General features: G+C 35.4%; 2 protein-coding genes across 2 annotated transcripts; both read right to left on the bottom strand.

The window, feature by feature from the left end:
- Positions 1-2,856: 2,856 nt before the first annotated feature.
- On the bottom strand, positions 2,857-5,887 carry LOC121426228 (putative gamma-glutamylcyclotransferase CG2811). The gene is made up of 3 exons (XM_041622453.1): positions 5,261-5,887; positions 4,263-4,432; positions 2,857-3,676 (listed from the first exon to the last, which is right to left on the bottom strand). The coding sequence occupies exons 1-3, from the start codon at positions 5,447-5,449 to the stop codon at positions 3,502-3,504; spliced, it is 534 nt and encodes a 177-aa protein (XP_041478387.1). The 5' UTR covers positions 5,450-5,887; the 3' UTR covers positions 2,857-3,501.
- Positions 5,888-8,637: 2,750 nt separating this feature from the next.
- Positions 8,638-12,401, bottom strand: LOC121426236 (putative gamma-glutamylcyclotransferase CG2811). Its single transcript, XM_041622461.1, has 3 exons — positions 11,926-12,401; positions 10,568-10,728; positions 8,638-9,683 (listed from the first exon to the last, which is right to left on the bottom strand). Exons 1-3 carry the CDS (start codon positions 12,112-12,114, stop codon positions 9,509-9,511), a joined length of 525 nt encoding a protein of 174 aa, XP_041478395.1. The 5' UTR covers positions 12,115-12,401; the 3' UTR covers positions 8,638-9,508.
- Between the last annotated feature and the right edge of the window lie 738 nt (positions 12,402-13,139).

Here is a 13,139-nt window from a genome sequence, read left to right as displayed (position 1 = left end):
CCCATTTCTCTGGGAGATCTTTTTTTTTTTTACTTTTTACTGTTGCCACATCTTTTATGAATAGAACGATATCACCTCTTTTATTAAATCATTTAACACCAGAAATCAGTTTAAGAAGGCTCTAAAATCATACCTCTTTTTCCAAGAAGTCATTTCCTTTTAATTTCTTTCGCTATACGTTTGTATTTTAATCATGTATTTTCATATTCAATGTTTGTAAATGCTGTGTTAATGTTTTACTACGGATCTAGAGCGTACTAAATGATGGTTATTATTATTATCATTGTTATCATTACTATTATCATTATAGTTTTTATTATCAATATTATTATTTCTACTGATCTCAGTTGTAGTACAAAATTAAAATGCATAAGTTGCTAATAATCATAACTTTCTGTAAATATCAGTTTGCTATTTACGTGATTTAGTTGAAGTGAGTTCTGTACACCTATTCTTTTTATAATACATTATTTCTTTTATATTAAGATTTTTGAATTATGCGTTAAGCACAGCATAGCCCGTATGCTGAATAATTCAAACTATTGTCTAAGGTCGTGGTTTAACTATGGAAAGCCAGTTGAACACCAAACTTTAACATCGTATTTCATTTTGTCAGGACATTTAGTGACAAATACATTCATAACTGATAATGATAACTGAAATAATTGTAAAGAATTGGGATAGAACACAGTAATCATAATTGGGCTGATGAAACATATCGATTGAAAGGAAGATATCAACCACACTGTAAAAATATCGGGTACAATGTTTACCACCACGAGGGTAATTATGTGTCCAACCAATTTGGGGCAGTATTTTACTCAATGCGGAAAGTATATTGTCCAGTAAGGTTAAGAAATAAGAAGCATTTACTTTAGAATTTTCATCACACTGGATAAATAGAAATGCCCAAAATATATGCTTAATGTTGGTTGGACACATAATTACCCTCATGGAGCACTTTTACCCAATATTTTTTTTAGAGTTCAGCAAAGATCAAGACCAGATCCCCGTTGCAGAAAAGTTTATATCATGATAACTCTCTCTACCATCCAATGGTAACTACCATTGTAGCAATGCTCATTAGTCAATAAAAATGAAGAATACCTTAAAAGTTAACATTGGATAGAAAAGTTACCATAATAGTAACTTTTATGCAACGAGGTTTTTATAATTTAAATGCCAAGATAAAGTCTTTGTAGTCGCTATAGGCACAAACCTGAGTGTTCTCATCAAGATGCAAATAATATTGTAAATTTTGTTGATGATTTTCTTCAAAGTATTACTAATATTATATTCCTGGAAATAAAATAAATAAATATACAAACAAGTGGAGCGCCTCTGACAGTTTGGATTTGGATTAAAATTTACAGAACGGCTGTTTTCGACTCGTCGTGCGGTCGCCGTAGAGCAAATGTGACCGAGGTATGACCTTTGACATTGGTCATGTGACCTCAACCTCTGGCAGGATGTTCATTAATACTTAATACCAATTATGTACAAGTTTCATGAACTAGGCTCATATACTTTATGAGTTGTAATTATATTTCAAAAAATAAGCTTCGGTTAAGCTTTGATGTTGACACCGCGGCTGCCGTCGGAAATGCGGCGCCTATAGTCTCGCTCTGCTATATGCAGGCGAGACATTAAACATGTTCTTATTACCACTTAAGCGTTGATGACAGCACACATGGCATCCACGGATGACGCCGGATGTTTTTGACAGTCAAAAACTGCCGTGTTGGCCTCCCGGACGTTCAGGGACCAACAAGGACCACCATGGACCTCCAAGGATGCCCAAGCCGCCAACACGGATCTCTCCCCGGACCACCCCGGATCAGATCCGGGGTCTATATGTGCCTGGGGCTTTAAATCAAAAGAAAGTCTTTCGTGACTTCGGAATGCAGGCCTATGATGTTTGTTCACAGCCCATAGGTGAACATCCTGGGCTGCGTTTATGCGACCTCAAGCCAGAATCATGATTTGAATCATGATTCAAAACACAAACATGAATCACAATACCACAGAATCAGCGTTTAGACGATCTTCATTCCAATGCTGTTTCTCCTCGGATTCGGGCCAATCCAGTGCGCATCACACAGTACGCAGTTTGACAGCGGAATTTTTGCACGCGTGTCGGCTCTCGAAATATCAATCTTTTGCTTCTATAATTCATTCTATTATACCTCTTTTAAAAAAAAAAACATTTATCCATCTTATATTAGGTTTATCGAAAATGGTGTTCGGAAGTTGAAGTTAAAAGCACTTGACATGAAGTGCATGCGTAACACATATTTTACATGCACATACACTGAGTAGCACGCACCTTTAGCTTGGCAAGAGTCAAACCGAAAGTAATCCGACACAGTGACGTCATAGAATCATAATGAAATCACGATTGTGTTTATACGACACTTTTCGTTCGTGATTCTACAGAAACGTCTTTCCAAACGCCACTTTTTCCGTGTTTCATGTTTGTGATTTGAAAGACGTTTATTTTTCAGTTTTGACTAAACGCAATCGTGATTCTGCAGAATCGTGATTTGAATCATGAATCTGATCATGATTCTAGGGTAAAAAAAGTGGCGCATAAACGCACCCCTGACCACTTTTTCTGTCATGCCACTGGTAGGGTGTTGCGGCAGATTTACTTCCTGCTACTCCGTTTTATTCCTAAAGAATCGGACTTGGACCAATCAATATTTCCCACAGTGAGCGCAAAGTATGCCACATACAGTTATCCCATTACATGCTGATTGAGGTATACCATGTTAGCACGAACTAAATGGGTTTTAGTTTAAAATGTGAAGAAAACAACACCGTTAATCAAATAATTTTATACATGCAATATAAAAGACCGTATCAAAGCAACTTTTAGTATGCTAAAGAATGTCTGTACGATGTTCAGTTTTGCTCTTTAATAAGTCTTGTAATGACTCTTACTTCCTAAAATTAGCTCATGTCATATTTCATTGTGACAATTAACTACTAAAGGCAATTATCGCTTTTCCACTTCAACATTATTGCTCGAAATAAGTACTCTTGCAAATCATTTGAATTTACAACTGTAGGCCACCGTGACATTTAAGAGTATTCTCCATTCATGTTCTTCTTCTCTTTTGATAATGTAGTTGGACCTATTTAAAATCATCCAGTGATGTACGGGAGGAAACATTCAATATTTGATGCCCATATACCTTCTAATTTTACACGAAATGCGATAAAATGATTGTATGTGAATGATGGGTTGTTAACATTTCGTGATGGCCTACTTCGGGTGTCAGAAGTAGGCCGAAATGTTGAGCGCTATAATAAATAAGCTATTAAGCTGGTATTATTATCAATATTAATAGTTATAGCATACCACCATGATGGAAGGCATATAAAAATATTACATTTCTAGAGAACACTTATATAATAAACTGAATAAATGTAATTACGGTTCGAAAGGAAATAAAAAAATAATCTACAAACATTGTCTCAACAGTGAGAAAATTGTAATCAGGCGTGCACTTCATCTCTCTCTTGTAATAAGGCAATCTCTTTATGTACTGTCTCCATGGTTTCTAGCCATTCATTGTTCTTATGATCATACATCTGGATGTATTGTTTGCCGTGGGCGCCATAGCTGTCGTAACTCTCGTGCTTTTCAAGTGCAAGTAGGGATTGCCTGAATCTGTGTCACCGGTCAATGAAAAAAATAAGCAATATGAAATTGATGACTGGGTATCATGGTGGTTTGATTTCTAAAAAAAATCCGACCTAAGCTACATGACATTAACTGCGGAAAATCGCTTTGATTTCATTTAGAGAGTAAAAGAATGATCTTATGTGTTCCTTGAATTAATTATTCATCGTAATGATATAAAAGATGTACAAATGTTCATACATTGATGTAATGTTTAATAAAACAATTTCCAGGTAGTGGTGTTATTTTCGAATTTTTTTAAGAATGTGTAAGGTAAGGTAAGCCTAGGTGTTCGTTTGCACGTGTGTGTGTGTGTAAGTTGTAGAAATTTGACTATTGTTGGAATTGTTCTTATACGATTTTTTTTAAAGTTAAAATGAATTCTGTCATGAAGGATATCCGCCCACCGTTATCCACGATATTTAAAAATCAAATTTTAACAACATTCTAAACCGTGGTAATAAGTGATGGTGGTGTTCACGGTGATGATGATGCTACGATACTGACAGCGAGTGAAATATTAAAATATTAAGAGACTATTGAAAGATGAAAACCTAACTCATAATTGACGCACCTTGGTAACAGGTAGAACCAGCATTCCAAGGTCGTCCGCTCGGAGCCATCCGCCATTTTGTCCATGATGATCTTGACCTTCCGACGATCGTAGTGATCTGGGTAGCCTTCCTTTTCGTCGATGTCAGCAAGGATATCGTTATCTATCTCGTACACCTCACCTTGGACGTTCTACAAGATATATTGGAAACTAGACATTCAACTCCTTCAAGATGAATTAGATGGTATTACCTCAATTCTTAATGGTGATCATGATCGTCTTAAGGGTAGCCATCATAATACAGTAATTAAATCAAGTGATGATGTTAAGATGAAATTCAGTTTTGAGAAGAGTGGTATTAAGATTTACATGATCGCGATGATGATTGGCACGACAATGAAGATTATCATTATAAAAATTATGATCATTAATATCAGCGTCATCAATGCATTCATCATTGCCCTTATAATGGTAATTATAATGATTAAGATAAGCATCATAATTATCAAAATCATCACCTGAGTCATCTGCAATTCCGTAGTCATCATCAATGATGGCCATCATTATGATGAAAACCAAAGAGAGCTAATAGAGGTAAAGCTTATGAAAGACATGAATTTTAGGCCTAAGTAGACAAGACTTCTTCAAAACGATGATCCTTTAAATCCTTTTTACAACGCTTTATCTTTTAGATAACCTTGAACAAAATCATCTCTCTCCTAAACTCGAACCCAACGACCTTGGGGCTAAGAGTGCTTCCAAGATACCAAAATATTTACAATATTAATTGCATGGAGACGGAAATGAGAAACTCAAATTCAATTGTGCAAGTGAAACATGGACATGGTCCCAATATCTGATGAAAATATACATGTAAAGAGTACATTAATAATAGCTTATTATTATCAAAGTGTAAAACGAACCAGACGCGAAGGGGACAGGAAAGACGATAATGGGCAAATCTAGTCAAAAGGTAATTGTTTTATATTTTAAATAGATTTTTTTTCTAAATTACTTACATATCCTTCCCCTTCACAGTCCAGGAGAAAGGGAATGTTGTATTTTGTTGCGATCACCAGCGGCCATTTTGTTTCTGTCTGTCCAGTGCCGAGACATTTACATAGTCCAGGACCATCTACTGGAACAGACGAATGATTGGGCTGACCTGATTTGATGGTTCCATACAAGAAAAGAAGATTCGACATCATTGGAAAGGGTTTTGATAGTACAGATGACTAGGTTGACGTTCTAACACCAGACACGCCACTTCACAAAATTGAAAGTCCGAAGCAATCTCGGCAATACTAACAATGGTGGATCGACGTTAGTCGTGATTCTATCCTTTGGAAACCTTTGACCAGTTGTTGGGAGTCTACAGCGAAGCGGGTTAAAGTCTGATTATCACACCTCCATCGAATAAGCAAAAGGATGATTTTAATATCGTATTTGGTCAGTCAATGTTTGAAGTTCGTCAATGAATGCAGAGCACGAGCGGACTTCGGACGAAAGACAGGATGGCTAGTTTCCACGGTACATAAAATAAGCGAAAGACGAGAAATTGTCGGGGAAATGACTCATTTTAGGATCGATTACATCATTTCTTTGGTTAGAATGCGTGTTAAAGAAAAATGCCTGGTGGAGGCAATTCAAGCATGGAGCTATTCTGTAATAGCTCTATGATTCAAGTTTACGTCAATTACTTCAACGGAAGTAATTTGTTGAAAATTTCGAAATATATTGCACATTTTTAAAAACTTAGGTCTGGTTTATTTGTGACTTGTTTTTATTGTCAGAAGGTTTTGTGAAAAATGTTCTCTGTAATAACGCCAATACAGAGTTGATAGCTGTGTATTAACGAAAGCAGTGAAGTTCGTACAGTAATTTTCTTCGTTTAGTTTGGTTTGTGCTCCATATTCTGATGAATAGTTGTCAGATCGACAATCAAAAATCCTGTGAGCAATATGGCTGTCTTTTAACATAAGTACCCTGTTACACAAATCTTGACAACTGATCTTAGAACTGATTTAATTATTATCACGCCACTGGTTAGATTCGTTCATGTACCCGTGAAAACACATCCTACAACAAAATACCCTCGATGATAAAATGAAGTTTGTAAACAAACATAAGGAAGTGATTCATTTCTGTAAAATGCACAAAAAAGGCCGAAGCTTGACTGAAGAACTTAGACGGAGGTTAGATCCTTGTTAGAATCAAATAGCCTTCCGAAATTTGAATGCCTTGAAAGCTACACGAATTTACGGATATACAGGTCTATATTTGACGAGGGAATTGATGCATTCGGGGTTGTTTATAAATATCTTGTAAATCATGAAATAATATATGTGTATTTTCATTTCAAATCTACGTTTGCATATATTAAACACTTTAAAAGACACCTGCTACAGAGAAAAGTTCTGAAATACACGTTGATAAGACAATGAATGATATTATCTGGTATTTCAGGGCCAAATTACTGTTTGATCTTTATCATTCGCAATCATATTCGACATTTGAGCTGTGAGGTCCATGGTTTTACCAATCGAAATTGATTATTGGAATGCGATAGTTTAAAAACTGAAATCCCCAATACCTATAGATAATTTTATTTTAAAGACTATTAACCAAAAATGAGGTGACGTTTATGTCCAAATATATCGTCTCTGAATTCGGTGTTTTAAATCAGAAAATGTCTATATATACATACTTAGAATATCCACTTTAACAACATCCATTTATTTTTCAGACAGTTCCAACGTTGTCTAATCAATTTCTGTCCAAATGTGTCCTCTGGGCAAAAATAAAGAAATTTCAGGACGCCCTTCGCTCTCGCATTATTGTTCAGTAAAATATTATCGTTTTCATGTTTACAATAAAAGGGCTTGAAATAACCCATTTCCAGGCAAGCACATAAGAAAAATCAGCTCGTGATTATTTATGATTAATTGGAAAATTTATTGCAGCCAGAGGTTGCGCTGCAGAATCTTGCAGAAAACAACTACATGAATTTTGATAAGGCGATAAGCAATCCTATATAATTCAAAACTGTTTATTTTCATTTCATTTTCAACAGAACAAATTAAACCGGTCGTATATAATAGCAATGGCATCTGCAAATGTAAATTATACAAACAATATAAATTGAAGTAGTACAACACGTTAAATTTATTACATAAGTAAAATAAACAATAACGCTTGCTGAATTCAACGAGTAATAAACCTTTAAAAACAAACTTCCCTTAATAGATGTGTATCATACATTATATAAAAACGCCGTAAGGTATTCACCAATTAAAAATACGAAACCAGATAATGAGAGTACTGTCTATAAAAGGATAATTTAGCAGAAGTGAAGAGGGGACTAATGAGAACAGGAATACGAGATAGGACAGAGAGGGAAAGACAAAGAGAAATTAGAGAGAGAGAGAAGGGGAAACATGAGTGGGGTTTGGGGTATAAAAACTTAGTTAATATGAAGGAGGGAGAGATATGAGAATATAGGGTGAATTATTCTCATGATTTGAGACAGCTTATTACCCCCAAAAAAATGAAAAGGGAAGAAGCGATAGAATCTACAACATTTGAAGAAGGGAGAGTGGGAGACAAATAGACTTAGGGGGATAAGAGGACGGTTAGTAAAGTTGGAAAGAAGGAAAAGATGAGAGTTTCAAAAAAACACTCGAACTATAGAAAGTGACATTGGGATTATCAAAGTGGTAGGTCAGATAACCTCTGTCATTCGTTTAATAGATGAACTGTGGGATAACTCAGAATGTCCATAAGAACATGGAAAAGTGACTGAAAATGAGATTTTGTAATGGTGTTAACTAGTTATCTATTTTCATTACAAGTTTATGTAGGCCTAACGAATTACTTAAAAACTTAACTTAAAGAACTCAACTTTAGTCATTAGGACTGATCATGCTAATGGAAAGTCAAAGACTAGGAGAGGAAAACTGCCACTCTTCAAAATAATCACCTGGGGTGGTATTCTGTAACTCTGTCATAACTTTTGTCATATCTTTTGCTTGTATAAAAGGATTACGCGCATTTAAAGCCGCGTATTTTTGCTGCGCGCTAAAGAAAAGAGACAAAATTTATGACAATTTTTGTGACAAAAGTTATGACATCCACCAGAATACCGATTTTGTCATATCTCTGAGATAAGATAAAATATGGAGAAAAGACAATGTTCAGAATACCGCCCCTGGTAATCGAGTCCGCTTCGCGCGCTCAATAAGGGACTCACACTTTTTTATTTGCCCCTTCCCCTTTCAATGCCGTGACCAACGATACGCCACTGGACCCAGTGGAATTTTGAAAAGACATTCGACTGCCTTTGTCATTCATTCTTCTCCCATTTTATATAGTGGAAAGAAGTATACTTTTTGTGTGCTTTACATGGAGTTAAGCCGCGGATGTTGTATGAACTATGACTATTTTTAACCAGTCATTTTGCGTGTTTTAGACTCCATTTTTTAAGCCATCTGTGATTTTTGGAGATACTAGACCATTGACTGCCCTTATAAATTGTCCCAATGTATTACATGGAAGTTGAAACCATCATATCAACACAAAATTATATCTCCAATGCGGATATGATATGAACTATGTCAGTTGCAGCAGCCATTTTATTCACTATTTTGGAAGCCATTTGGAATTCTGGACATACCAGACCACTTACTGTCCTTGTAACTTGCCCTAATGTACTTCGTGACCCTTAGAGCCATTGCACAGAAACCAAATTAAAGACACTAGAGTAAGTAAAAGATGAACTTAGGATTTTTAGGCAGCCATTTTGGACGACATCAAGAACACTTGACTGCTTATGTTCACTCTAACCTGAATCAACGGATCTTTACCCCCCCCCCCTCCATACGGTGGAATAAGCATCAAAACAGGATGTAAAGGGTGGATGATGAGTGAGCTATGTCTATTCTCAGTGAATAGCGGCCATCTTGGACGCCATCTTGAAAATAACCGCTTTCCGGATGTGGATTTCGATATATTTTATTACGTAATTAACCTCAAAAAAGTACAATAAACCGTTGATTTTTTTTTTTGCAATATTCTTGGGGAAGAGGTACTTTTGGTTTTCCATTGACCCGACTAGAAGATTATTTGACAAAGCAGTTAATCTGTCAGTGGACTTGACTGTACATGACACATTCTTTAAAGATTTTAATTTCCCGCCTGACAGATCCTAACATATCCGTTTATAAATTCATACTGCCGAGAACGACTAATCAATAGTGAGTCCACTGTTATTAGGTGAGTTCTTCTTCTTCCCTTTTTAGTTGGGCAAATTCTTTATTTACTGTTTCCATGGGTTCTAACCATCTACTGTTCTCGAGATCGTACATCTGGATGTACTGCTGGCCGTGGGCGCCATAGCTGTCGTAATTCTCGTGTTTCTCAAGTGTCAGTAGGGATTGCCTGAATCTGTATTGGTGAATGCAGAAAACAAGATCAAAATCACACGACATAAGCTCAGGAAAATAGCTTTGGGTTAATCATAGAAGTAAAAACAGATAAGATGTGCTTTAGAATTTCTATTCATCGTCATGAATTAAAACTTAATGCAATATTATTATACTTTTAGTCGATTTCATATGAAATTCAATGCGATGAAGATACTTTTTCTGATTTTTTGTTTATATGGGTATGGATTATTGGCCTATGTATCGTATATTGTGTATGAGTGTGTTTGTGTGTGTGCGTTTTTGTGGGAATTTGGATATTGTGGGTGGGTTCTAGTATATGACATTTATTGACGAATAATTTTTCTTTTTTCTATATTCATATTAATTATGAGTAACTACTGATGAATCATATTGTTCAAATGTTTTACTGTCGCCTTGGATTTTAAGGTTTTTTAAAATAATATGTTAATTCGATATTGTGCTATATAGTTTTCGTGGTTGAAATTTAAATCAAAATAGATTGCACAAAATGGCAGGAATTACAAGAGTTTTATAAGCCAGGTGATCATTATTCATCGTGATACTTAAAGTGTTGCTGTAAAGATACCACTAAACCATTGTTAATGGCATTTCGCCTTTAAACATGTTATATCACCTCTTGTTTGAAAAAGGAAATATTTTACTTTTCGAACAAAATGAACAAAAAAAAATGGCCATGAAGAAATTCCGCAACGCGCAATCCGCAATCATTCGATGGCTCCAACCTAGCCCGGTAAATGTAATTGATGATGTTAAGGACGATGACGTTAGAATACTGATAGCGACTGAATAGGTATTAATAATAATGGCAATGATATTGTGAATGATGAAAAAAATGAAACGAAATGAGGAAAATAAATCTACCTTGGTAACAAGTAGAACCAGCATTCCAAGGTCGTCGGCTCAGAGCCATCGGCCATTTTGTCCATGACGATCTTGACCTTCCGACGATCATATTGATCTTCCTTTTTGTCGATGTCAGCGAGGATATCGTCATCTATTTCGTACACCTCACCTTGGACGTTCTACAAAATAAATAAATATGATGGTAACATAGGGTTTCATAAAAAATATTTTGGGGCTCCGCATAACACTACCTTAATATGGGTCTAGAAGTTAGAATTTAGAATTCAATTCGTCGTGAGGATGACATAGATGGTATGTCCTTAGATCTTAATGATGATTTAGATAATCAGATGTAATAAAGAAATAATGATGATGTAAATATGAAATGAAGTTATTACAAACGAGGTAGTTTATAATCATAACCATTATCATATTTATATCAATCGTCATGATGGGGATGATGATCATGATCATGATGATGATCATGACCATTATCATCTTCATCATAATAATCATAAGCGAAATGATCAATATTTAGTATGTTACATTTTTCATGGACTGACCAGATCATCTTGTAAAACTCTCAATAACAATGGATCAATAACAAATGGATTTTGGTTTTTGTGGGCTTGCTATAAATGAGACACGGAACTAAGTTGGCAACAAAATGATTACAGTTCTTTTACCATGATTACAATCATATTCGATCAATACCAATATGAGTGTAGTTATGAATTCGCTTTGGTGAATCCATGAGATAATAATACTAATTAAACTTGCTTATATAGCGCTTAATACTTACTTTGTCAGAGGTCTCTTAGCGCTCTACAGTATTTGCAGCATAATTACCCTGGCTTTAGCAGTGCAAATGTTACGCGCGCTGCGTTTCAAGGAATAAATTCCTGCCAGGTACCCATTTACCTCACCTGGGTTGAGTGCAGCACATTGTGGATCAATTTCTTGCTGAAGGAAATAACGCCATGGTTGGGATTCGAACCCACGACCCTCTGTTTCAGAGTCCGGACACTAATCCACTGGGCCACAACGCTCCAACATGAATGAGATGACATGAATTCCGTCTACATGCACTACATAAATACATACAAACATACCTTCATACAATATTGACTAAAATAAAAGAGACAAAGTAATCGGATTCGTCACATTTAATCCGATCAAACCAAATTAAATCAAATGAAATAAAACCAGTAAGGGCCCACAATTATTTGTTTGCGATTGTGCGATATATGGGTGGAAGGAGCGTTGTCAGAAGATATCTATCCTTTTAACATCTTTTGCATGTTTTATTGACTATCGGGTATTTTCATGTTGTTTCGAATGTATTTTTATATACAAGTTTCGTCTAAAATACTTACGTATCCTTCTCCTTCGCAGTCCAACAGAAAGGGAAGGTTGTATTTTGTTGCGATCACTAACGGCCATTTTGTTTCGGTCCGTCCCGTGCCCAGACATTTACACAGTCCTGGACCGTCTACTGGGATAGCAGAATGATTTGGCTGACCAGACTTGACTGTGCCATATAAGAAAAGAAGATTCGACATCATCAAAAAATATTCTGATAGATGACGGGGTCAAACTGACGGGCCACTTCTAGGCGAAAATGCTAAGCAATCTTTCGCGATACCATAGCATTTAGGCAAACGTAAGGAAATTTGTCTGACAAGTTAACGCAGCAGGTTCCAAGTTTAAATTCAAAGCTCCATCGAATAAGCAAAAATGATTATATTGTATTATATTGATTGTATTTGGCCAGTCAATTTCTAATGCTCATCAATGAATGAATATTAAAGTGGACTTTGGACGAAAGGTATAATGGTTGGTTTTCATGGTACATATGTTAAACACAATGGTGATACATACGGTATATAATTTATATCAGCGACGGAAATTGTCTGGGAAATGACGAACCCCATCTTTCGTATTTTAGAGCTGAATAATTTGATGCGATAAAAAGCGTTGTCAGAATGTTTGGTCAAAACAATAAAAGTTTGAAGTACTTTTTTTAAGTTTGAAATCATTTTAAACCACTACTAGTCCGTCCATAATCATGCACAGCAATAGGCGGATTCAGTATCTCGTAAATGCCCCCCACCCCCCAAAAAAATAATAATAATAATAATAATAAATAAATAAGAATAAATAAAATAAAAAATAAATAATAATAATAATAAAAATAAATAATATAAACAACAAGGGAAAATGAATCAATAAATAAACAACTAAATACAAATTAAAAAACTAAAACAATTACAATATATAATGATGAATAGATATAAACAAATAAATGAATAAATAAAATAATAATAATAATAAAATGACAGAAATTTTCCTAGCTGAAAGTGTCCTATTTATGTTCATTTGGTATCTTGATGGCAGGGTCTTGTGCTGAAGAGGTGAAGCTTAACAAGAAGTTTGTAAGCTCTAAGTGTAGCTTGCTCTCTTGGATTTTCCGTTTGTATCCCAAATAATAACACCTTGAACTCGAGATCTTCATGCTCAGTTTCTTGTGTACCAAGGTGTGCGTGCGCGCTCGTCGGTTTGTGTATGTTTGTGTTGTGTGTGTGGGGTG

The sequence above is a fragment of the Lytechinus variegatus genome, chromosome 1 (assembly GCF_018143015.1).
Source record: "Lytechinus variegatus isolate NC3 chromosome 1, Lvar_3.0, whole genome shotgun sequence".
NCBI lineage: Eukaryota > Metazoa > Echinodermata > Echinoidea > Temnopleuroida > Toxopneustidae > Lytechinus > Lytechinus variegatus.
The sequence above is the reverse complement of the archived record's forward strand: the minus strand, read 5'-3'. Positions and strand labels throughout refer to the sequence as shown.